The 23,204-nt window shown below is 36.0% G+C and overlaps 1 protein-coding gene across 1 annotated transcript in view; it reads left to right on the top strand.

Moving 5' to 3' along the window:
* Positions 1–23,204, top strand: part of RASA1 (RAS p21 protein activator 1) — a 70,501-nt gene that overhangs the window by 15,313 nt on the left and 31,984 nt on the right. Inside the window, exons 2-10 of the mRNA XM_042788141.1 lie at positions 1,027–1,176; positions 4,324–4,459; positions 5,323–5,393; positions 8,004–8,121; positions 9,144–9,175; positions 10,798–10,850; positions 11,575–11,725; positions 18,605–18,683; positions 21,594–21,714. Coding sequence (XP_042644075.1) covers positions 1,027–1,176; positions 4,324–4,459; positions 5,323–5,393; positions 8,004–8,121; positions 9,144–9,175; positions 10,798–10,850; positions 11,575–11,725; positions 18,605–18,683; positions 21,594–21,714 — 911 coding nt within the window. The remainder of the gene's footprint in view (positions 1–1,026; positions 1,177–4,323; positions 4,460–5,322; positions 5,394–8,003; positions 8,122–9,143; positions 9,176–10,797; positions 10,851–11,574; positions 11,726–18,604; positions 18,684–21,593; positions 21,715–23,204) is intronic.

Genomic DNA, 23,204 nt, shown 5'->3' with positions numbered 1-23,204 from the left:
CAAAAGGTCATTTACAGATCTCTTCCAGAATGCATTTTTTGTGACTCTTGCCAGGCATATGTGAACTGTTAGAACAAATAGGTGAATGGTCTGAAGTGGTAAAGGATTTAAATTGTCTAAAACAATGGTTATATGGAAGCTGATGTTTTCTTGAGTGTAGAAATCAAAGGTTGAATTAAGCATAGTTAGTTGCTGGATGAAGAGCTAATAAATTATTACAGTATGTAGCTCTGGAACATGCTGTGGCTTTGTGAATATGATGAGAACAATGCTTGGCTTTATATTTGAATGGCATTCTCCATTGCTGCCTTTTTTTTTAAAACCTAATACTTGATCATTTGGAGTGGAACGAGCGTTCTGACAAAAGCTGTGTAAATAAACTGAGGTAAGGCAAATGAATGCTTGAATGGTAACAGTCTAACCTTTACTTTAGACTGAAGTGTTCCCTTGTCATATTTTGCAGTTTGTGATTTGCCACGCCTTTGCACTTGGTTTTAATTGATAGGATATGCATTGTGATTAGGAAAGACTATTTTGGGGCTGGATGGTGGTCTGATGCCACTGCAAATCAGTGCTGACCTTACTACAGCAGTTATCTATGTCAGCTGAGAAACAGATTGTTAAAATCCAGTTCTCAATTTGTGCTTTTGGAACATCCAGCCTGAACTGAAGCCCATGTAGGCTTAAAATACAACAGTCTTCCAAGTCAGATCAGTGACCTGGTTCTGTTCATTTAAGTGAGCAAATTAGGAGAGAAAAGCTGATGATCTGTATAGAGCCTCCACCCCTTGGGATGGTTTACTGGGAGAAGCAGATTATCTGAAAAACTATGCTGTCCTAAAAATACTGTTGATTGGAAATAAGTAAAATGGGAGGTTGAACATGTAAAGATGTGATAACTTTGAAACAAAAGTTTGGACTGAAATCAGTTTTGACTGAAAGCTTTTGCTGGTTTTATAGGTCTATTCTGAGAGAATTATCAGAAAACATAAGTTCTAAGGACACCCACTGTTATTCTTTTCTCAGGTGGTATCATGGAAAACTTGACAGAACAATTGCAGAAGAACGTCTTCGACAAGCAGGAAAACCTGGAAGTTACCTTATTCGAGAGAGTGATCGGAGACCAGGTTCATTTGTGCTTTCATTCCTTAGTAAAACAAATGTCAATCATTTTAGGTGAGAATTAAATGTTTTATTTTAAAACACTGTAATCTGTTTATTTTTGTTTTTAGAACACAATAGAGTACAAACAGAAAATAATCATTGTATTATAGTTTAATATTTTTGACTTTTTATTGTGACATGGTACAGCTTTTTACTTGTGTTTAATTGTTATAAAATATGCTGCTTAAAAATTATTTTATAGGCTAAAGAACAAAAATGTGAGGAAACCAACAAAATCTGGATAGAGAAGCCTTTCTAGAGCAGTTGTGCATAAACTTACAGCAACATGCAGGTTTCATTAGTTAGCCAGGGAGATCATTTTAAATCTGTTCCATAGTAATCATTGTAGCTCACAGGACATACTTGAAATGCTAACACATCTGGTTGCTCCCTTAATTTTGGAGGAAACCCCCCCCAAAACAAAAAACAAACAAACAAAAAAAAAAAACGAGGAAACAAAGCGATTATGTGTCTAAAAATCTGAAGGTTTGCTGGAAACAGCTTTCCATATGTGTTAGAATTAATTGTTCCAAATGCAAGTAGTTCTTTATCCAGAGTTGTAACTAGGATTATTTTACCATTGCCAAACTGTGTGCATTAGTCAGTTCATTTATTCTTTACTGTAAATGAGATATATCCTGAGAAGACCTTGAAGGTTAGTGTAGTGGTATGCTGCAGTATAATATTCATCTTTACAAAACAGGGAAGCAAATGTTTCATCAGGAGTAAAAGAAATCTTTGTCTTGATAGCAACAAGCATATTCAGAGCTAGTTCTTCTACTTCTGGAAGTGGTAATTATCCAGAATACCAACATATGAGCCACTATATGCATGATTTGCAAATGTATGGAGTTTTTGGTTGCATCTGCTGCGTGATGAAGTGTGGTTCAGAGGTCCTGACCTACCACTGACATGAAGGCATAATTCTCTTAAGTGTAGACAATGTAGCACACAAGTAGTATCTCACATGTGCATCTTGCCATCTGAGTTACCAATTTCAGCTTGTCAGCTATCCTGATACTTGTTTGGGAACTGGTTACTGTGTAGCACTAGCAGAAAAGTAAACTGTGCTAATGCTTGCTAGTGCTGTTTTGGATTATTTTTAATAACTTCTCCTCCTGAAGCCAGTATCAGTCAATTGACTATTTGCTCACAGCCACCATAGAAGTGTTTCTGGCATCTAAGGTGGAAAATAGTCTAATGGTTTCTAATTCCTTAGGGAAAGAGTCCTTACAATCTTTTCAAACCTGAGTCTTTCATTCTGAGATCCATAAAACACACAGATAAGTATCCAAAGTGGATGAATTTGTTGGTTAATACTGATCTTAGAGACTGGGCACATTTTCAGTTTCATTCTTTGATTTCCAAGTATATATTTTTGTTTGTTATTGGGTAGGCAGGTGTTACACTCCAGAACATTGTCAACCTCAAGAATGGCAGCCTTAAAGTAATTTCAAGCAGATAAAGGGGTGGATCTCCTATGTCCTGAAGAGTAGAAGTGCTGTTTCTACCAAAGTTAGATCTTTGCCAATTGCAGCCTACCAGGAATTGGTGAAACTTCCATTGCTAAGAATTGTCTCTCATATTTTGTTTGCTAAGTGTTATTTTTCACATTAAACTTTTTTTAGATTTCTGTGCAACTGAAATCCCAATGTTTTAGATGAAAATTTCTTAAACTCTTTTAATTCTTTTGGTGCTTCTTGAAAGTTGCACATAGACATATATGTTCATGCAATATATGACTCATTTGTAGCAAATTAATCTGTCAGAATGAAATCTTTTTTCACTGAAATGTTACCGCTGTTTGGTAAATCAGAGTGATACAGAATATTTTGAAGGAAAATATTTATCTTTTAATCTTGACCTTCAGAATTTTCTGTGATTACAGAATTCTTTCTGTATTTGCTAGCTCAGTGTTCTGATGAAAGGTTTCATTTAAATTTGATGAAACAGTAATCTGAAACACTAAATTTCATTTGGAACCTAATCTCTATTGAATAATTTACGAAGGAATTTTACTGCAAATATGCCAAAAGGTCTAGCCTATGTCCTTTAAGTTACATTGTTTTCTGACGCTCTTTGCAGTGCTACATGCTAAAAAAACCTCTAGATTTCATCTCTGAAGATTCATCTTTGTATACATGCTACATCACTGTTTGGGAGAAATAATTCAGTTCAAAGAACTGACTGAGAAGGAATATTTTTGGGCAGAAATGTATCAGAATACTGACCTGCTAAAGAAAAAGAGTAAAAATGGAAGAAACCAATAAATAATGTACTCATTTGGGATGAAGGATAAGTTTCCTGGCAATTGAGTGTTTGGGTTTCTCTCCCTTTATTTTTGAGTTCACAAGCTTTGTGAAGAGGTCAAATATGAAGAAGAACAGTAAGAAGATTCAAATATATTTATTCTTGGTACTGTTATTTATTTGGAAGTATCCCTAAGATAATTTGTCTCTCTTCTGGAAGCTGGATTAACATGTGCTTCGCTTCTAGATTTTATTATTTTATTTTTTTTCTTAATAGCAAAATTTGCTTAGCTTGGTAACAGCCTGTTACATTTTTGTACGAATGCAAGTGTGCTGCTACTCTGGATTTCTGTGTGATATCTGTGTTACTGGAAAAATTCACATCTCTTGATGTCATCAGTTTAAATAATGTGGTCACTTCTTTGGTTTGTCTGGTCAAAAATATTAAAGCTGTTTCAGATTAAGTACTACTTCGCTTTTGCAAATTACTCTGGAGTGTAACAGGAATGTTTTAAATACTGTTAACTCTTTTACCTAAATAAATAATTTCTGACTGCTTTTAAAATTTGTGCTGTGTCTACTAGTGTATTATTTCAGTTTTCCAGGACACACACAACTACATTTTCCTGTTTAATTTCATTTAGCTCTCACAAGTGTACGGGATTTTTTGTGAAGTAGCACTTCCCTTAGAGTCCTAAAATACTGCTGTATCATGTGATACATATCTGCAATTTTTGATGAAATACGAATTAGCTAAGTTTTACTTACGTGTTTGTAGAGAGCTTGTAATACTGCATTTTGCTGAATGTAGACAGTGCTTTAAAAATTAAACATTATCCGAATTTCCTTTTTCTTAAAAAAACAATGGTAGCAAAAATTTTTCTTAAGTCAAGCTTCTTTTTATTAACAGGATTATTGCCATGTGTGGAGACTATTACATTGGTGGACGTCGTTTTGCTTCACTCTCAGACCTAATTGGTTATTACAGTCATGTGTCCTGTTTGCTGAAAGGGGAAAAGCTCTTATTTCCAGTAGCACCTCCAGAGGCAAGTAGTAAAATTTTTATGTCATTTACTTAAATGTTAGTAACTTAATCATCATTCATAGTTTTCTTTGGAAAAAAACGTTACAGAAAGTTTCCTCTAGTTCTGCATAGGCTCAGCATATGTTGAATTATAAGGAATATAAAAATGCATTCTTACTGATAAAAAGTAATGATTAAAAAAATAATAAATTGCTATTTAATAAAAGTATGTAATGAGAAAGCTAGATGTCAGGTGTTGCAGTTATCTCCAGATGTACTTACAGCATTGCAAGTAGACAGGGATAAACAAGAAAATGTGCAGTTCTTGGCTAGTAAAGAGCACCATTGTAATGTAACCTCTACTGGTCAGTGATATTTTGTGTATCTAACAACAGTTTCAAAATAGGGATCCTGGAAATAACCAAGGTTTCTGAAAATGCGTCTTCTTTCTCATGCCTGTCCTTAATATAAGTAACTAAAATGAAACAAAACAGTGCATAATGCCCCCCTTGTGCTTCCCCTCTGACCCCCCCAAAACAAAACCCAAGACCCGAATAAAGATGTTACTGAATGTTAAAACTTCTGGAAACTTCCACATTATGTGGAAGAAAATTTAAAACTATAATTTTATGGGATTAATCTTACTGGTAATGATTTGAAGATGGTAAACACATGTTATCTGTCACGCTAGAAGATGAAACAAAATGAGAGCTGTTGTAACTAACTGTAGGAATTATACTTTTTTAGCTCTCAATGTTTTTGAGCTTTGAAAATTGAAAACTGGTAACAGTCCCTTGCCTCAGAATAGTGTAGCACTGAGGAGAAGGATTCTAACACAAGAAAGAGGTAAAAGTATCATCTTAGCTCTCTTTTCTTATATTGTAGCCTGTGGAGGACAGAAGGAGAGTTCGAGCAATTCTGCCATACACCAAAGTGCCAGAAACTGATGAAATAAGGTATGTTTTAATATTAGCAGCAGTTGTGAAGTTCTCAAGAGTATTTATAAATACTAATGATTTAAGTATGTCTTCATATGCAGATACTGTCCAGTTGCATCTTAAACTTCACATAGTTAGGTTAAAGGATGATGCCTTTGTTTCTTTGTTGGAAATAGCAATAAGACTTTCAGTATATTTGTTTGTATTAGTAGTAAGAGAAGTTGCATTAGGTTTATAGAAATAAAATCAGTAATGTTGTAGTTTTGAAGTAGGTTTTGTAAAGCTCTGAATTTTTCTCCAAGAGAATAAATTTGTGCATGAAAGAATTCTGTGCAGAAATGTCTCCTGTGTGTGAAATAAATGAGCTAGGCTTTTTTTCCTGAACTGCCACAGAACTAACTAACAGCAGGTAAATAGTTCAAGCCAAATGAATTCTGACCACTAGAAAGAGAATGTCAGCGTTGACTACTACTACTAACAAATGGAAGAATAGAGTATTTAATGCCTCCTTTGAAATAAGAAAAAAGGAGCAATGTTAAAAAAATCTTTGCCTTTAATGTTCTAGCATTAATTTTCTTACCTGTGCTTAGAAACATTGTAACTATTTTTTCTAAGGTCTCTTTGCTTCCCTGTTCATAAAATAGATCAATAGAGCAAGAATAATTCTCCCTTCCTTTCCTTTCCTTCCTCCCTTTGTAGAGTCTGTACTGAACAAATGATACTTTTAAATGTGTAATCTCCCATAATTTTAACATCTTTAAAAATTACCAAATTTCTAGACTATCTCTCATATTCTCATACTTTTCTGTTAACTGTTACTCACTTCCTTTCTAACATTGATATCTCAATAATTTCTTCGGGATTGTCTGTACACCTCACCTTTCTTGCATTTTCATGAGATGCTATGTGGAAAGGAAACAAAACCAACAGTGCCATATCCAATTGAAGAGCATGTGCTTGTTACTTGGAATTGATACTACTTTCCTGAAATGTCAGAATTATTTTTTTTCAGATGGAAGAGTAGGAGGTTTTAGAGAGATATATAGTGATTTCTGATCTCCAAATGAGACAGTATGGGTTTCATAAGTTGATTTAACACACCAATTGAATTGGGCATTGGCTTGTTTTTGGGTGTATTAGCCTAAGGTACAGAGAAAGGCCTATGAGAGATTTATGTCCTCATTGGGATGAAGATTCATCCCAAGGCTCACAGTCCAGTCCTATCTGACCTCTTTGAAGAATGCTGTGAGGATATTTGTTTATGAGATTATGTTTTTCTATGCAGATGAGAAGAAGGTGGTAAGACGGGGAAGGGACTCTCTAACTGCATATTGCAAATAAAGGTTCCTATTATTGCATCTACCAACTTAAAAGGAAAAAGCATTTTATTACTTTGCTATCAAAACAAAAATTGTAGAAAATTATACTTTTTCTCCCTCTTTTAGGATACAGCTAAAATGCGAAGTTCTGGGCTTGGGTTTTGAGATCCACATGGCTAAAATAGTTCTGTTCATGGCATAGCTGACACCAGAGTTCTAGGTTTGTTCTAGGTCAAATTAATATGCTCTTGAAGACTGCATTTCAGAGAATCTTGACTTGAAATTTTAACATCATAGTTAATATTTAGAAAGTTTGAAGTATTACAGGGTTAATTTCAGCCTGTATTGCATGCAGTAACTGAAGGTACAGTTCTTTGTAATAGAGCTGGTGGAGGGTGCTCTTGCTGTCTGTCACCCATTCTTAGGTTTTATGTTCATTAGCAGCTGAATTTGTGTTTTCAATAGTGATTTGTTGCCTTTTGTTCTTTAATTCTTGCTGTTTGCTTTGTGCTCAAGTTAATGCCTTTTCTGTTAGCCTACCTCAAATGAGAGAAACGCCATAGCAATTTGCTACGTAATTTTGGGCTGCAATAGTAGTTAATGAGCTTCAATACTTTATTGCTATTTCCTGTACCCTGATGCATCATCAAACTTGGTTGAGAAGTCTTGTTGTTCTACAGTGAAGGGATTTCATATGACCGGAGTTTGGCATAATGCTTAGGGAGTAACTTACACTAGCCTTCCAGAAACAAAATTCCCTTAGACATATTAATGCTCCTTACTTATGCTTTTCTTGTAGCTAATTGCATGGCTTCTCTGGTAACTGTTCTGTACTCTCTTTATAGCACTTGTCTTCATATGTGAGAACATAAAGAGTAGATGATTCCACAGGCTAAAATTGGACAAGATTAGTTTTCGAATAAAGGAGTATTATTTTCTTACAGAATATTAACAGTATATCTGGTTATTTTACTTGCGTTGGTCGATCTGGATAAAAGAACAATATTAGTATATTTCAATGTTGTTGTGTTATTTTTGTTTTATATCTCCTTAGCACACTTTGTTGTTGACAGAACTGAACTATGTATTAGATACTAAATGTAAATCAAAAGTATAAATACTCATATATAGTAGCCATTTCACCGCCAGGAAAAACACACATGATGTATTTGAGGTATTGATTCACACATTTTTCACAAACAGGTTTTCTCAAATATCTTGCAGAAATTATACTTAAGATTCAATGTATTCATTAAACTTTATGTTATGGTTGTATCTCTGATTTAAATCTTACTGTAACCCTCTTTAGTTTCCTTAAAGGAGACATGTTTATTGTCCATAATGAGTTGGAGGATGGCTGGATGTGGGTTACAAACCTACGGACTGATGAGCAAGGTCTTATTGTAGAAGATCTGGTAGAAGAAGTGGTAAGTAATTTTTATATTCAATTTTCTTAAATTAATGAGGTTTTTTTGTGAAATGATATTGAAATGAATAAAAATTAGTGACATTTAATTGCCTGTTCTCTAGTTATGTACTTTTCTAAAACTAGTAATTGGATCTACTTGTTTTAAAATAGTATGACAGACCTTTAAGCCTAATTCAGTATCAGAAAAGTGCTTATTCACCTACTGTCCAAAGAGAAGTACAAATGAAAGGTACTGTAAATTTACTGGGTAGTTTCATAAACTCAACTCTACTGGTGAAGAATCTGCTACTCAATTACATTCCTTTTTTATATTTCCCATGAAATGTTTACAAATTGTATGGAATTAAATTTTGCATTGTGGTAGGTCTTTCTCTTTTTTTAAGGATGAAGTGTGGATTAAAAAATGTATTGATGAGTTAACTATACTAAGAGGGCTTGTGTGGGCTCAAGAGGCTAACCAGGTGACCTGCAGATAATTCAGTTAATGTAGGGGAACAAAAGTTTGAATATACTTTGGGTGGGGGGGAAGAATATTTTTTGTTAACAAGCTCAGCATTGCGTTGAAGTCAAATATTGTTAAGTATTTTCAATAATACTTGCCTGCACAGTACAAGTGTTTTGTTAATAGCAATGTTACCTGCAAATGCTTCTCACAGATCTATGTCAGGATGTGAATGGTTAAATTGAAGTGGCAGTACTAGACTATTGATCTGTAGACTGGTATATTAGTGGCTAAGTTAACCTTACGAAAGCTGAGATTTTAAAAAGTTACCACCTCTAAAGAAGGACTTGAGATATGACAGAAGCAATCCTCTGAAATAACATATTTTGGCTGAATTTCCACTTAGCGAATGAAGAGGAAAACTTCTTTCCATAGAACTGCAATAAGCCCTTTAGTTCAAAAATGTCTCAGATTTCTTAATGCTTTTTTCTACAGATGGTCTTAACCTATGAAGTTTATTTTTTTTAAACTGAGCTGTAATGTTGTCATGCACTTTAATATGTTAATTTTCTCATTAGGGAAGAGAAGAAGATCCACATGAAGGCAAAATGTAAGGATTTTTGTTTTGTTATTAAAAGCAATCATAATTGTTTTTAAACTTCAGCTGTTACATTTCCCAGCTTTTGGGAAGGTAAACCAAAGAGATTTATTTTTGCATCCCAAGACTTTTTTCTATACTAGCTGCTGAAGATGCATGGATAGTTAACATGAGAGTCCTGTAATAGGTATGCCTATTGCTAATGGGTTTTGCAGTGTTAAAATCTTAGATAAGTCCCTGTATGATCACTTTCAGCCAAAATATGCACAATGAAGTATTTCTTGGAATATATTGCTTGCCTTAGAGGTATCCTTTTTTTCAGATCTGCACAACAATAAATGCTGGAGAGAGAGCAAAGTACCATTAGAAAAATGAGAGTGTGATAATTACAGCTTGTCTCTGTTAGCTTCATGTAATAACACTTAAGCTTTAAAGAGAAAGCCAGAGGACTAAGATTTTTTTCTATTTGCTTAAATACTTGAAATTTTTAAAGATTGAGTACAGTTTAGAATCAACATGTCAAGCTGTTGGGAGATTATTTTCAGTAGTAAAGATGAGTGGCAAAAGAAAGTTAAAAAAAAATTCTAGTGGCTTATTTCCTGTGTCCTCCATTTGCTTGCCATATTTGCACTTGCTGCTTTTTCTCTGACCAGTTTACAATCTCAAAGAGACTGGTGGCTAGAGGAGGCATTTCTTCTATCTTAAAAGGAGAAAGAAAATCACTGGTGTATTTGTTGTTTGTTCGCGGTTTGCTAGTGTTCTGCTAGTCAATTTGGAAGTAGGTATGCCTTCAGATATAGGAATTTTATGTATTTGCAAAAAGTAGTTTATAGCAGATGTTTGGAGCTTTGATACCCTCTGTTCACAGTTACTTGTGCCACTCAGAGGAATCCTGGAGAGACCAGTGATTCCTTCAAACTTTCCAGTAGCCAGAAATTATCCTCTAAAGGTAGTATAAAAAGAAAGTTAGAACTATAGCTCTTTTCTGATACATAAAAAGGCTATATTTTTACCTTTCCTTAAAAGGATAGAGTAAGCTGTTTTGTTGTAGCATGTCAGACTGTCCTGTATAGTCCCAGGTATAAAGCTGAGACTGGACAGAGGCTGCTGTACTTTTTTAGGACACTGCTCTGACACGGGACTCTGGGAAGGTACAAGGTGTGAGATCAAAGCAGTTTGTATTAAATAGTCTAACAAAGCTAAGTTTTATTTCCACAGCTTCTGACAAAGTTCAGTTTGAGTTTTTTCTGTACCATGTTTAACCTCCTTGTTTGAGCTTTGGATTTCATGATTCAAGTAAATTGCTGTATGAGACTGACTTCAAATAATGCCTATCAAATTATCTACCATTTAGACAATTCATTTTCATCTCAAAACACGGTTGGATTTGAACATCAACTTCGTGTTGGATATTTTTCTTGAAATTTATTTATATAACTGTTAATGTTAGTTTTTTCATGCTGTTGGTAGAACAGAATCCTTGAATAGCATAATCATTGGTTATCTCATCTATATGTATTAGGTCTTTTTTAAATAAAGATCAATTCATAGGTGCCAGAGCCTTGGATGTCACCACAGCCAAAAAAGAGAGCTGGTAGTCTTGCTTTCTAATTTTTCTCTTCATCTTTGTTAAGATGGTTCCATGGGAAGATCTCCAAACAAGAGGCTTACAATTTGCTGATGACAGGTACTTGTATTTCTCATTGAAATACAGTGGTAGTGAAATGGCACAAAGTGTTCCTATTCATATTAAACTGTGGCAAAACTTCCTTTTATTTATGAACTCCCTTTCATGTATGAGTGTCATAGTCTGACCAGTCCCTGTGGTTGTTACCTTGGTAGGATGCTACGTTGGAAGAAAGCTATTGTGGCTATGAGTAATGACTGTTCTCAAGAACAGTTAATTTATTTTTTGATTGAAATAATTTTAAAATTAATATATATGTAATAAATTATTTAACTTATTGATGTCTTCATTAAAATGCTGTGGAGAATACGCTTTTTTTCATATACCTGAAAGAAAATATGTTACAAACCTTTTAGCTCTTTCATAGAGCAAATATTTCTTTAAATTAAAACATCAAGATTCCTGACCCATATTGTTAAATAGCATGCTTTAACTATTAGAACGGAAATTATTAGTTTTTGAAAACATGCTCTCAAGCTTTTTTTGTATGCTCCTGTAAAGATGCGGCAAAGATGTGACTAGGTTGCCATCTACAGCTAAACCATTTTGCATTCATTTTGGTGGTTTAGTACTACTTCACCTAGTTTGAGATCACTTTTGGAACTTACCTTGTAGACTTTGTATTTCTTAAAGAGTGCAGTTCTTGCCAATTATTGGGAAATAGATTTGATAAGGTCTCATATATAACACTAAGAAAAGTAACACTATTACAATATCTTTTCAGTTGGTCAGGTGTGCAGTTTTCTTGTGAGGCCTTCAGATAACACACCTGGTGATTATTCACTTTATTTTCGGACCAGTGAAAATATTCAGCGTTTTAAAATATGTCCAACATCAAACAATCAGTTTATGATGGGAGGCAGATATTATAATAGGTAAGTTTTAATGGTAAAATGAATTGTTCATATTTTATAATTTTGTAAAGAATTTGTATAACTTACTCCTGATAATTATTTACTGCTATGATTATAAGACTGTAGTTTTCTTAATAGCATACTAACCATTTTCCCTGACTTGCTAATAGTTACTTGTAACTGAGGAAGTTCTTAAAGCTTGCAGAAGCCTAAGCATAGCTTGTTTCTTCAATACAATTTCTTCACACTCTAAATTGTGGATTGTATGGATCGGTACTTAAAGGAATGCTGTGTTGTCTTGGAAGATTTATTTATATTATTGAATATTTGAAAAGAGAAAATAAGGTTATTATATGTGAGACATTCAATAGGGTTTTCAAATAATAGGAATGGGTATTTACAGGAATGGGAGAAAACACCTTCATTGTTGGAAAAGGTCATTAAATTACATTGTCATATGTGCATGATAGTTGGGTCAGAAATACAGATCACTTCATTTAGAGTGAGAAAACTTGGTATGCATTTATTTTGCCACTGCTGCAAAAAAAAATGCTACTTTGTACAAAAGGAAAAAGAAATAACAAGAGAGAAGTTTCTCCTTTTGTGGGAGAAGCTATCAGTAGAGCTCCATCCTTGATAATCTTGTTTTCAGAGTTGTTGTAGATGCAAGATTTCTCAGTAGTGCAAACTTGTCTCTCTCTTTTTGGTGGAGGCTGTTGCCTGCCTCACAAAATCAGCATTTTTCCTGACTTGCTCACCTAGAACCAGGATGTTCTTCATCCCAATAGAGAATTTTTCTCACTTCCAGCTTGGCTTCTGAGTGGGTAGAGATCCATCAGCTGGTGTGTCGTGAGAACATGTTGAGGTCTCATAACTAAGAATTTCAGTGGACTTTTTCCATATGACTGCAAATGTATGATGGTGTGAGGCTAAACAATTGGACCCTTACGAGCCTGTGCATATCCCACACCCAGGCTGCTTGAATACCTTCTACATCTATCAGTCTGGTCTCCAGACATCCTCACTGAAAATCAAGCTAGGTGCAATGTTAGGAAGGTAAATGCTCTTTTGCCCATTCTCTAGTTACATGGCTTATTAGGAGGATGATAGGGTAGGAGCCCTAACCCTAGGCAATCTCAAACTAATTATCAAATTAGTGGAACTCTTACTACTCTCAGATGGGTTTGCAGCATTAAATAGTATACCCTTAGAAAGTTACTACATTAAGTCATTACTTTATAACACAGTGCTGGATTACTTATGGCAGGTATACAAATTACATGTATCTGAAGATTGTCTCTGTGGTGGTGAACAGAAAACAAGATTGTAAAGTTAAGTACCACTAGACAAAATGCTTCTAGACTTTTTTTTAATAATTTGGTACCTAGTTTGCAGAGATCTTCCTCAGTGTGAAAGAGAATCTGCATGGCTTTAAAAGGTTTTGGGTTTTGTTGCATGTTTTGGAGAATTACTACTATGCTTCTAGGCTCACATTCAATCCAACTTAGCATATGCTGCAGGTTGGTAAATTTCCTGTAAGTTCGAACATGTAATGCAGTATGCAGTGCAAGATAATAAGGCCACAAAATGAAGATGGTAACTGCCTGAATTTTATAATATGAGACTGTCGTGGTTTAAACCCAGCCAACAGCCAAACACTACACAGCTGCTCGCTCACCCTTTCTCTGCCCCAGGGCATGGGGGGCAGAATTGGAGGGCTGAAGGTAAGGAGACTCATGGGTTGAGATAAAAACAATTTAATAATTGAAATGAAATAAAATTAATAATAATGATAATAGTAATAATAGAATATACAAACAACTGATGCACAGTGCGATTGCTCACCACCTGCAGATCAATGCCCAGTCTGTTCCCGGCTAGTGATCCCAGAGGAGGGAAAATCCCCAAACCACAGTCCCGGAAGAGGTGGAGACAGCTTCCTGGCCACCCTTCATCTGTATACCGAGTGTGACATTATATGACATGGAACATTCTATTGGCCAGTTAGGGTCTCTTGCTCTGGTTGTGCTCCTTCCCAGCTTCTTGTGCACCTGTACACTAGCAGGACATGGGAAGTTGAAATGTCACTGATTTATCAACAACTAAACTCATCAGTGTCAACATTCTTCTCATACCAAATCCCATACTGAATCCAAAACACGGCACTATTTTAGCTACTGAGAAGGAAAATTAGCTCCATCACAGCAGAAACCAGGACAAAGATCAACTGCAGAGGGCAATAAATAAGGATCAGGAAAGACAGAATAACTTTGTGGACTTTTTAATTCTTGCATTAGTTCATTTAATTGGGAACACTGTAGGAAAAGAATCTTCAAATATGTGAAGACTAAAGTGGTTTTGTTGTACGGAATAATTGGAGATAGCTGAAGAACAACAGACAGGGTGTTGAATGCAGAACAGAGATATACAAAGCATGAATTTATGCAAGGTAATGGAACTATTTATAAGCATTTCTTGATACAGAGAGTTCTTTGTGGCTTATCTGGAAATGTAGGGTTTGTCTTCAAGATGAAAATTTTAGATATAAAAAGTGCTGCTTCTCGTTTAAATGCATCTGTTTGACAGTTTCCATTAACTATAAGTTTTTTTCTATACTAAGCTGTTTCCATAAATGCTCTCAAGGTATCTCCTTTGAAATCTGATACTAGTATTAGTCTGGAGCTTTACAAAATTGTCCTTGGTAGTAGAGTATACTTAATACTCTTACCCCAGTTACAGTCATAAGAACTGTAAAAGGTAAGATGAAAACAATCTGCTCTGTTTGCAGAGTACTCATTACAGTCATAGTCTCAATAAATTCTAGACCAATATTTTCCCTACAAAAGAAGCCTAAGAATAATAGAGAAACACAAAATGAAAGAAGTATCTTTTATTTCATGGATATTTTGAATATCTGGGCATGTGACTGGAATCACGATAACCTACATAAGCAACAGTATGTCTGCTTGTATTCCAGAAGTTACTCTGCGCGATCACGGGGAAGGAGGTCCTGGGTACATCTCAGGCATCTTCTATTCTGTGCTGCATAGGAAAGTTTGTTTTTTCTACCAACCTGTTTCTTTTGCATGTGTTCCCACCACTTTTTATTTAAATTCCTTAAAATTTTTGTTGATGAGTATGACCAACAGACTGTGTTTTGCAGTGTTAAAAGGCATAACACCTTTTCAAAGGTCTGCTTTCATTATTTCGTTCTCTTGTGTCAGCTCTGCATAACAGCCTACCTATAGTCTTTTAGCTGTCCACTTGAAGGACTGAATATATAGCACCTATATGGCATATATATAGGGGGAATTGTTTTGACTCCATAATGAAGGAGTATTTTCCTGTGAACTTCAGTAAAGCATTTAACTTCTGTGATACTTCTGTTTTTTTCCATGGATAACAAATTATTCCATTAATCATCTTTCTACATTTTCATGAAAAATTTGGTAAAGCCATTTCATAATGGTTGTCCCAAGTCTGGCTGGGGTGGAGTTAATTTTATTTACAGCATCCAGTATGGTGCCATGATTCAAATATGTGCTTGCTGTGAGCAGTGCTTGCACAATGTTGAGTTTTCTGCTGTTTTCCAAAGAACCAAGCTGACCAAAGAGATATACACAGCAGTAAAAACCAAAAGGGATGTTTCATCTTCCAGGGTGGGTGTTGTTCAGACTGTCTGGGCATCAGTCTGCTTGTGAGAGGTGGCTAGTATGATTGCTTTTGCAGCACTGGTGTGCTTGCCCCCCTTCACTTACTAAACTGTCAGTATCTTAAGCCATGATTTTTGTTGCATTTGCTTTTCCTGTTTTTTCCCCTGTCCTGAGGTCAGGGAGCGAGCAAGAACTGTGGGGTGTATAGCTGCTGGCTGGGGTCACCCCTCCACAGGCCTTTTAACATCCCCTTCTTCCTTCTCCTTTTCTTGAGCTTTTATTGCTGATCATGATGTTATATGGCAGGGTATATCCCTTTGGCTGGTTCAGGCCAGCTGTCCTGCTGTGTCTGCTTCCAGCTCCTTGCCCACCCCTGTCCTACCTCTGGGGAAGATGCAGAGGAGCAGCATGGGGGGAAAAAGGAAAGCCTCAGCACTGCAAGTATGGCTCAGCAATAGTCAAAGGTGTGCTAGCAACACAGCATTTCAGTCTGATGTCTAAACAGCAGCACTGCATGGGCTGCTGTGAAGAAAATTAACTCCATCCTAGTCAGACCTTGTACAGTCATGATTTTAGTAACTGTTGTGAGATCTCAGTCCGAAGATATGCAATCACTGGTGTATGGCTTTTACTATGAGGGTGGTTGAACACTGGAACAAGTTACCCAGAAGGGCATCCCTCCTTGGAGATGCACAGGGTGTGACTGAACAAGGGCCAGCCTGCCATTGCTGTCTGACCCTGCTTTGAGCAGAGGGCTTGGCCTGGGTGGTTTCCAGAAATGCCTTCCATGCTCAGCCATGCTGTGAATAACTTCCATATGTGTTTCACAGTGTTTTTATGTAAGATAGCATTTATTAACGTTTCAAATCTGATTTTAGACCATGTGGTCGGAAAAGCATCCCAGGCCATTTTCTCTGTCCTTTTCTCTGTCTGCCTTCTTTCCAAAATTCAACCTACATAACAGGTAGCATTCCAAAAAACCCTGTAAAATTAGGGGTTCTTTGTTTCTGGTGATTCTGTGACAGAGGAGGAGATAAGAAACATTGTTTACTCTTTAAATGGTTGGGCCAACCTTTCCAGTTATCTTGAATTTAAGACATCACAATTTGAAAATTTAGTAGATGACTGGAAGATGATTTTGTTTCAGCTGGTGAATTATTGTGTACTGTGATGGGCTGAACAATATGGGTTTAATGTTAGTTCTTTGCTTTTATAATTTAACAGTGTATAGTATGGTGTTGCTTATTTCTGCTTTCTGGATTCTTCATTATTTGAAATGTCAGCTGTTGGAAAAAGTCTTAATCCACTGTATTAAGTATCAAGAAAATGATACTGCTCATGATGGTGAAATACTTTTAAAATCATCCAAGTAGCCAAAGCCCTATACTGAGCATTTTAAAATTAAAGCAACTGTAATGTACTATTGAGACATATCTTTATTTCTGTACATGAAACCAAGTTTAACAATATTTTTTTTTAAATCCATGCTTATTTATACCTTCCTCGATGCATTTTGTGTCGGTAGGTTTTTTTTTTGCTGTTACACATTGAAGAAGGCTATGATTCATTTTTCTGTTCCATAGATAAGTTTTGTGGTCAGTCTCATTTCATATTTGATGTTATGCACATTGGATAACTGCAATGACTTGCAGCTACACATTCTCTAGTGTACTTGCCAGTGTCTTCCTGTCTGTAGTGTTCAGTTCAGGCATTTGAGCTGTCATAGTGGTAAGGTCACTTTTTATTAAAAAGTGACCATCTGGATAGAGTTCACTTGTGGGAGGAGAGGGCTGCAGAACCGAGCCATTAGTCACTCCATCAAGGCATAAAGTGCTAGTCCATATTGTAATCTAACTACAAAAGGAGTTCAAATACAACAGAGTTTATTCTTCATCCTGTTTTACAAAATTGGAAGAAATTAGGCACCTTTTCCTTATATTAAGGAACTCCTACTGATGTCTTTAACTAAAGAAGGAGAGGAGTTGTCAGTCAAGGTATTCTTGATTTGATGAGGAAAATTATATAATGCAGTTTTACTTATTACAAGATGTTGGCAGTAGCTATTCAACATGCAAAATATAATGACTGAGTCATTATTCTCTGTAGTGTGGCAAAGGTTAAATTTTTATACAGAAAATGGCATTCAGATTGCATCTCAGTAAAAATTGAAATAAATTATTTTATTTTGGTAATACTGAAAGGTTAATTTGTCATTCTACATACCTGAAAAAAAAATACTTGTGTGAAGTTTATTTTATCAAGTGTGCCCTAGTTCATAGGTTTAGAATGGGAGAGAGAAGTGAATGCAGACGTCTTGCCATAGCTTTATTTAAAAGTTTTTGAGATTATTTTTACAGCATCAGAGACTGTTCCTGTGTTGAACAGAACTGTATCCAGTGGTAACAGGTCAAAGATTTAATTGCTGCGTGTCTTGTTGACTATCTTTGCACACACAGCTAAGTATGCATGAAGTGAGAAAACATACTCAGTATATTTTTGTTTTCTACTTAATTGGTTTTTAAGTTGATATTTTGCATACAAATGATTAATTTCTATTGATGTTCACATTGCTGTTCTTTATTACAGTATAAATTTCAGTAACTGCAAAAATAAGCTAGAGCAACTCAAATGCCTTGAATTTCAGCTTGTATATGGCACTACTCTCCTGAGCCTTCCAAACACAATTGCAATTTGAATCTGGTGATTGGGATGAATGCATCCTTGTACAGGAGTGCTACCAATTGAGTATTTAATTTAACAGGATAGCTCGGTGATTTCCAAGTACAATCTGTATAGGCTCTGCTACAAACCCTTTCTGTTCTCTCTTTCTGTCCTCCCAGAAAGAAATTGCTTTGCACTTGTGATATCTCCCATTCCCCTTCCTTGGTTACTCGAGGAGTTTTAAAATTATTGCCAATGAAATAGCAGTTTTCAGCCTGGTTGGAGAGCTGGTAATGCACATGTGCTACTTGAATGTGGAAAAAGCAGTGTCCTCATTTGGCATTTTATGTAACTAATGAAAATATTTTGTAGAGTTTAGAGTTAATACATTCTAAATACAGTGTTGTGAACTTTCTTGACTTCAGTATGTTAGTAAATTCTATTTGCTACAAATGAGATTATGATATTTAACACTTGATTTTATTAAAACTTTGTGAGAGTTTTCTGTGGTTGTGTGGAAAACTAAATTCTCAGAGGAAAAACTAACCTGTTTAACATTTGAATCCTCTTTTTCTTATTGGAACAGTATTGCTGACATCATTGAGCACTATAGAAAAGAACAGATTGTTGAAGGATATTACCTTAAAGATCCTGTTCCAATGCAGGTAAGATGCCATTTCTGAGAGTTTTTTGTTGAAGACACAGACCTAACCATCATCAAATCAGTTTGTATTGAATTACATCAGAGATACCAATGGTAGTTACACATCATCTCAATTTTTTATGTTTTCGCTTGTGTGTTTCTTTTATCCTCAAATGCATTCACTTACCAAAGGTTGGCTTGTAGTCAACAGATAATATGGTAAGCTCTGCCTGTCCTTTGAGGCGTTTATCCTCTGCTGTGTGCCTTTCACTAGGGTCCCTGGCTCAACCGTGCTGTGCCTTAGACCCATGTCAGTCTGCCCTCCTGCCTTCTGTGTCTGGGGTTTTTCCTCTGCCAGAAGAAACCTGTATGCCCAGAAAAGCTTCAGGGAAGATTGCAGGGCTCGTTCTGGAGTGTTCTTGCCCCATCACAGAAGCTCATCCTAAGAGACTACCAGTAATAAGCACACCACATCATCTGAGTTTTCATAAGCTTATAGCTAGTTAAAAAGCATATGTGTATATTTTGTTCCCTCTCTGTTCCCAAACTTTCCTGTTTCAATGGTTAGAAATTTGCCTGTAGTTTCCTCCTTAAATAGAGTTATGGTCAATTCATGCCCCTTTGTGGGATCTGTTGTATTAATAAGAGAACTTTTCTCATGTTTTCCCTTAGCTCACTAAGCTAAGCATACCAAAGCTGTTCCTCTCCCTTTGTAATGTTCTCCTAGTTGCCCTGCTGGCAGCAATTTTGGTGCGAGCTCGCCTTTCTTGAATGTGGTAGACTAGAACAATTTAGAGTACTGTGTCATCCCTTTCTCTGGGTAATACTTCACAGAAATATCCTAGAATAGATGTCATTTTCTGTGGTGGATTGACTGGCGAGCAGCTAAGGACCCACACCTTTGTTTGCTTACTCCCCTCTCCTGCAGAATAGGGACAAAAGCAAAAAGAACTCCTGTGTTGAGATAAATACAGTTTAATAAGCAAAAAAGGGGGGGGGTGGAGGTGGTGTGGTGTTGCAAAGGCAATCACTCACCACTACCCACAAGCAGACTGGTGCCTAGCCGGTTTCTGAGGAGTCATCACCCAGGAAGACAACCCCCACACAAACACATGGTTTTATTGCTGACCATGATGTTCTATGGCAGGGAATGTCCCTTTGACCAGTTGGCGTCAGCTGTCCTAGCTTTTGCCTGCTCCCAGCATCTTCCCCACCCTGAGGAGGGGGGCAGAGTGGGAAATGGTGAAACTCTTGAGGCTGTGCATGTACTGATCAGCAAGAGCCAAAACCACTGCTGTGTTGCCAACACTGTTTTAGTCACAAAACCAAAAGGCAGTGCCATGGGGGCTGCTGTGATGGAAGTTAACTTCATCCCTGCCAGACCCAATATGTTGTCATAGCCATATTATAGTATAGTTCGGTCCTCCTGTGAATGACTCAGCTGTTCAAGTTTCTCATTTTCTGTTTTCTAGTGATAACTATCAACAGGTGTAACTTTCTTGTTGTACTAGCAGGCTTACATCTTACTATTCTGCTAATTGTGTTGCATTATCAGTGCTTCCCAGTTGTTTGCTGCTGTTAACTCATGCTTGTAATGTAGTTGGGACAAAAAGCAAACATGAATTCTGAGACTGCTGCTTGAAAAGGTTCACTAGTAACTTTCCTTGTGCTCCGTCATTCCTGTTGAATCGTGGCAGTAATTTTCTTCATTTTAGGTTTTTGCATATGCACTTACAGTTGCTGTACTAATAATCGCCTCTTCATTGACTAATTTTTCATGCGAGACTACTTCAGATTCTTTTAACCTATTCAGATATAATTGTGACTTTGTTTGAAAATTTAGTGGTCAGTGGTGAAATTTAAGTTCAGTCGCATGTTACCTGCCTTCCATACACTACCATGCTCTGTTTTTTTGAGGGAAGAAAAATTTCTAAAGTCTTGCGTACTTTTGGGGTCAGTTTGATTGGCTGTGTCTAATATGAAATTTACTTAAAAATATTCGTCACTAGATCTGTTGTTTTCTGCACTGTTCCTTGCATAGTTACATTATGGAGATTATCTTGAGCTCATAAATATCTGGATGTTGCTGCCATTGTAGGTTGTGTAACTCTTACTAGTATCTCCAAAGTATTTTTCATCTCACTTTTCTCCTGTCGATCAAAATCATAATTCTTGTCGCCATATGAGCAGGAAGAAAAGTAGAATATTTAGTATAAGCCAGTTCATATGTCACTTTTCATCTCAGTGCCGTTCTTGCTGCTTGACAGTCTTGCTTCTCGTGTTTTCTTATGGCTAAAGAACTTTTCCTGATCAGCTTACTTGATAAGGTCAGATTTGGCTTGGCCTTTGGCCATTCTCATTTGTTATTTACTCTTCCAGGTGCTACAATTTTCTGTGTGAATTTATCCTTTTTTTTGTTTCCTGTTTCTGCTTTATTTTCTTGTCTGGAGTTCTACTCAATTAGGACATGTGAGTTCTAATGAGATTAATGAGGAACTGTGCAACTTTGAGTGACTTTTTAACTGTCATCTGCACCATGCTTGTTGCTTCAGAGTTTATCCATGATTACTCAATCTCAAAAGCTTTGGTAGAAGACAGAAGCTAGATAAATCTTTAAAGACTTGCATAAATTTAACAGAAATCACAGTGAAAGATGTTGCTTTTTATTTAATATGAGAAAGACACAATATTACTTTGTAGAAGTTGATCTGTACTGAAAACTTTTCTCGTGTCATAATTCTGGAAATACGGAAATAGTTATATTACATTTTTAGCAAGGGTATTGTATGGAAAAAATCCATTGCTTTATTAAAACGCATGAGAGAACAATAGTAGTGAGTTGGTAGCATTAAGTAAGATGATCCTGGTTTCATCTTCATTTTTTAATGTCAATTTCTAAGCTTGAAATATGTTTTTCTTACATGTTTACCAGCACCAAGAACAAGTGCTTAATGATACAGTGGATGGAAAAGAAATCTACAATACAATCCGTCGGAAAACAAAGGATGCTTTTTATAAAAACATTGTCAAAAAAGGTTATCTTCTGAAAAAAAGTGAGTTATGGTTACTTCTATGAAATTTTTTTTTGTAAAAAAAAAAATGCAGATATGTATCATAGAATATCTCAAGTTGGAAGGGACCCATAAGGATCATCAAGTCTACCTACAACTAAGTGATATGACTAAGAGCATTGTCCAGACAGTCCTTGAACTCTGCCAGGCTTGGTGCCATGACCACTTTTCTTGGGAGCCTGTTCCAGGGACCAACCACCCTCTCAGTGAAGAACCTTTTCCTAATTTCCAAACTCAGCTTTGCCTGGCACAGCTGCATTTAATTTCCTTGTGTCCAGTTGCTGGTCACCAGAGAGAGGAGATCAGCAGCTCCCCCTTTGATGCCCCCCGACTTAAGTAATATGTGGGTTGTGATGAGGTCACCCCTCAGCGTTCTCTTGTCCAAGCTGAACATGCATACTTTGTGAATTTAGTATAGAAGTGGTACTAGAAAGGACAAAATCGAAGTGGGCGAAAGGTTCTAGAAAGTGTGTAAAGAGTATGAAAGATCTCTTTCCTTAAGTAGTACCTGAATAGAACAACAAGTACATAAGATTGCATGCAGTGTGAAAATGTCAATTGACAGTTGTTCTGAAAAAAAATAGAGCACAGAACAAAAACTAGGCATTTTGTCAAACATTGCATTCAAACTCATTAACTGAAATGTATTTTCATAAAAAGTGTATTTAATATAGAACTCATTAAATTCTAGCTGATAGAGTAGGTTAGAGAGGGATAGAATAGTATAAATTTGTACATTCCTTGGAGAACACAGCTGGCTTGCTTTTTTTTTTATTCCATGTTAGGTTATATGTTTTAAATCCTAAAATTAAAACATGTATTCTGCTGTAGAAGATATATGGTGACATTTTTAGGTTTCCAACACTGACACAGTTAACATAACATAAAACAAATACATTAAAAGCAGATTGACTCATTTCAATATAAACTTGAAGAATTGCCACTGAGCAAGTCTTTGAAGTTCTGAGGAAGCTGGTCCCTTGCCAAATGTTACATTTATACTTTTTAAAAAAATGAACGTTAATGGAAGCAAAAAAAACTATCAATAATAAAATTTCTGCAAATGACAGAGACCATAACTAGAGGGGTAAGTTACAGATAGTAAAGGTGTGATTTTACATATAGCCAAATATAAAAGGGACATTTGAGAAAACAAACCACCCAAACTGTAGACCCTTTGAACAGAACAAGGAAAGCATCTCTTCTATTGAGAAGGCTGATTCTGAGAGAAGACACAGAGGGATGTCATAGAGTGAGGAATCAAATAAGAATGAATTTAAAACCTCTAGCTAGAAGAGATATGAGAGACTTTAAATGTGCAAACCAGAGTACTGAGTAGCTGTAGAGATGCATAGAGCTTCATATGGAACAGATTCAATAAAATCACTCTTCCATCTAGGAGACAGAGTATAAGTGGATGTTAGATTGGTCTTTTGAAAACAGTGCTAGTATTCATTTATTGAGGCCCATGG

This window comes from Tyto alba, unplaced genomic scaffold (assembly GCF_018691265.1).
Source record: "Tyto alba isolate M040663 unplaced genomic scaffold, T.alba_DEE_v4.0 Super-Scaffold_13, whole genome shotgun sequence".
Classification (NCBI taxonomy): Eukaryota; Metazoa; Chordata; class Aves; order Strigiformes; family Tytonidae; genus Tyto; species Tyto alba.
Note: the sequence above shows the minus strand (reverse complement) of the source record. Positions and strands in the feature narration are given on the sequence as shown.